Genomic DNA, 2,608 nt, shown 5'->3' with positions numbered 1-2,608 from the left:
GAGCCAGAAGATCAGAGGCGTTCGGACACCAGCCAATCATAAAGTGCCTGAGTAACGACAATCAGCAGAAATCACACCAACATTAATGATCTGAAGAAGGGTTCCCACGCCGTGCTGCGGCGCCGCGTCACGCCCACAGGCGGACGCGTTCCCTGGCTTCCTTTAACGCCGCCATGCAGACTTTGGTACCGAGGAGCTTCCTGCAAAGCTGCTTCCTGGTTTGTTTGGCACGAGAAACACAGAATACTGCCATAGAAAAACCGCCGTCGAAATATATACAGATAGACCCTCATCGCCACGAAAGTTTGGTTACAGAAGAGGCGTCCTCCGTGACCCGGCACGGAGACGCAGCACCAGGACAGGCGTTCCTCGTCGCCCGCTTCCCTGATCGCCCTCCCTTTAATGGAGTCCATTAAACCAGGGGGAGACGACACGAACGTGTTAATAAGCAAAGGCAGAAGGTCATGGAGGGGCGACCTATCGGGTTAATCTACGGTCCGCCTGCTGCGCTAATGACAGACAGCTACAAGCTACAAGCTACTGGTTGGATAAATAAGTGGCAGGGCAGGTCAGACTGGGACCAGTGGGTTCTACACGGTGGTGGGCAGAGAGACGTCCTCGGCCGACTCCATCTTCTGCTCCGGCGAGCGGCACAGGAAGAGGCGGCGGCCCAGGCTCTTGAAGGCGAATCGGAAGTACATCAGGTGACCCATGGCCACGAAGGACACGGAGATGATGACCAGCAGGCCGAAGGCCTCCGGGTTGGGCGCCAGAATCACCATGATGAAGTGCAGCAGGTCCAGCAGGTAGTTCATGGAGTTCTGGACGCCGTTGATCACGCCTCGCTCGGACTCCATCACGTTCTCCTGGATGAGCTGCGTCACGCTGAGATCAAAGGACCACAGACCTGCAGGAAAAGCAAGCGTTTAGCAAGCGGGAGCCGCAGGGCGCGTTAATGGCTTCAAAGGTCGCAGATATGACTCCTTCCTCTGGAGGAGGTCACAGTCCCACCGCCTGCGCTTTATGGTGACAGGAAGTGAAGCTGCCGACGCAGCGGATTCCTAACAGGAACGTTTACCTTTAATGAACCATCAGACGATAAATCTGAAGGACTTTGGTTTATTTCCAGGTTTCCACTCACCGACTCGGGCAGCGATGACGCCGGCGAACAGCAGGCTGACCGACATGTAGGACTGCAGCGGCGGCAGCTCCTCTGGCGGCGGGGCGCTGGTGACGTTTCCCCCCAGGGCGCCGGTAAGCCCGTGCTCGGCCTCCGGCAGGGTCTGCTCCCCCATCAGGTGGCTGTAAAGGTCCTGGAAGGGCGAGACGCTGAGGTCGAAGGGGCTCCCCGGAGCGAAGACGGACGCCACGCACAGCAGGAGGCAGCACAGCTGCGCCGTGCCCGAGATGAAGCCCGTCCGGATCAGGCCGCACCTTTTGCGGACCCAGGTGAAGGCCACGGTGCCGCAGATGCCGGAGATGGCGGAGGCCCCCATCAGCAGGCTGAGGATGGAGCCGTTCAGGCCCTGGGTGTAGGCGTATCCCGTGGTGATGCAGTCGAAGCCCAGAACCGTCATGTAGAGGAAGGCCAGAGACATGCCCGCCAGGAAGATGTCCTGCTTGTAGTACGCCACCCAGCCCGCCTTGAAGGTCTGCAGCGGCCTGCTGACCTGCTGGCAGCAGCCGGACCCGCCGGGAGAGGCCGCCGCCGCCGCCGCCTCGTTCATCAGCGGCTGAGACGACTCTTCGGGGCTTTGGCCGTTTTCACAATCTGTCAGGGAGAGAAAACGTTTAGATCTTCCGGTCTGGAACCTTCAGATCCAGACGCCAAAGATGGAAGGCGGTACCTCTGTCAGCGCTCAGCTGCTTGAGCTCCTGCTGCTCCTTCTGTCCCGCCTTCACCGCCAGCGCCGGCGTCTTCTGGTAGACCTTCCACAGCAGGGCGTACTCCACGCACATGGAGCACAGGTTCCAGCCCGAGATGAAGCCGCAGCCGATGAAATGAGAGCCGAACGCCATGATCTGACCCACCAGCATGGGAGCCAGGATGTTGGTGAGCTGGTCGATGATGCGTACCGTGGCGTTCATGTCTGTGTGAGGAAGGACAGCGAGATCCGCTCGTTACCGCCCCCAGTTCACCGCCATCGCCCCCCCCAGCTCCCCGCGCTGTGGAGGGGATGGAAGCAAGAGGAGGAGGAGAAGTAGAAGAAGAAGAAGAAGAAGCTCACCTGCCAGTTTGCTGCTGTCCTGCCCGGCGACCACCACCACCCAGTCCCTCTGGATGGTGATGGCGGTGGCGGTGCTCGCCAGGTTGGCCATGTTGGCGATGCTGATGACCAGGATGTAGCAGGTGGTCTGGAAGCAACGACATCAGAACCGGGTCAGAACCGGGTCCAGACTGGGCAGAAGTCCAGTCTAACTGCAGTGATATAAGCTGAGCTCTGCAGTTTGAGTCTAAAGAAAAGATTGGACCCAAAACCAGACCTGGACCCAAAACCAGACCTGGACCCAGAACCAGACCTGGACCCAGAACCAGACCTGGACCCAGAACTAGACACAGACCCAGAACTGGACCCAGACCCAGAACTGGACCCAGAACCAGAACCAG

At 59.4% G+C, this 2,608-nt stretch overlaps 1 protein-coding gene across 1 annotated transcript; it reads right to left on the bottom strand.

Moving 5' to 3' along the window:
* Positions 1-6: 6 nt before the first annotated feature.
* Positions 7-2,370, bottom strand: slc40a1 (solute carrier family 40 (iron-regulated transporter), member 1; the record flags this gene model as incomplete). The annotated part of the gene is made up of 4 exons (XM_015402348.1): positions 7-907; positions 1,142-1,771; positions 1,848-2,090; positions 2,229-2,370. Coding segments are annotated over 4 exons (1,332 nt in total), but the record flags the coding sequence as incomplete, so codon positions are not given.
* Positions 2,371-2,608: the final 238 nt, after the last annotated feature.

Source organism: Cyprinodon variegatus, unplaced genomic scaffold (genome assembly GCF_000732505.1).
Source record: "Cyprinodon variegatus isolate N-32 unplaced genomic scaffold, C_variegatus-1.0 Scaffold1338, whole genome shotgun sequence".
NCBI classification, from domain to species: domain Eukaryota; kingdom Metazoa; phylum Chordata; class Actinopteri; order Cyprinodontiformes; family Cyprinodontidae; genus Cyprinodon; species Cyprinodon variegatus.
The sequence above is the reverse complement of the archived record's forward strand: the minus strand, read 5'-3'. Positions and strand labels throughout refer to the sequence as shown.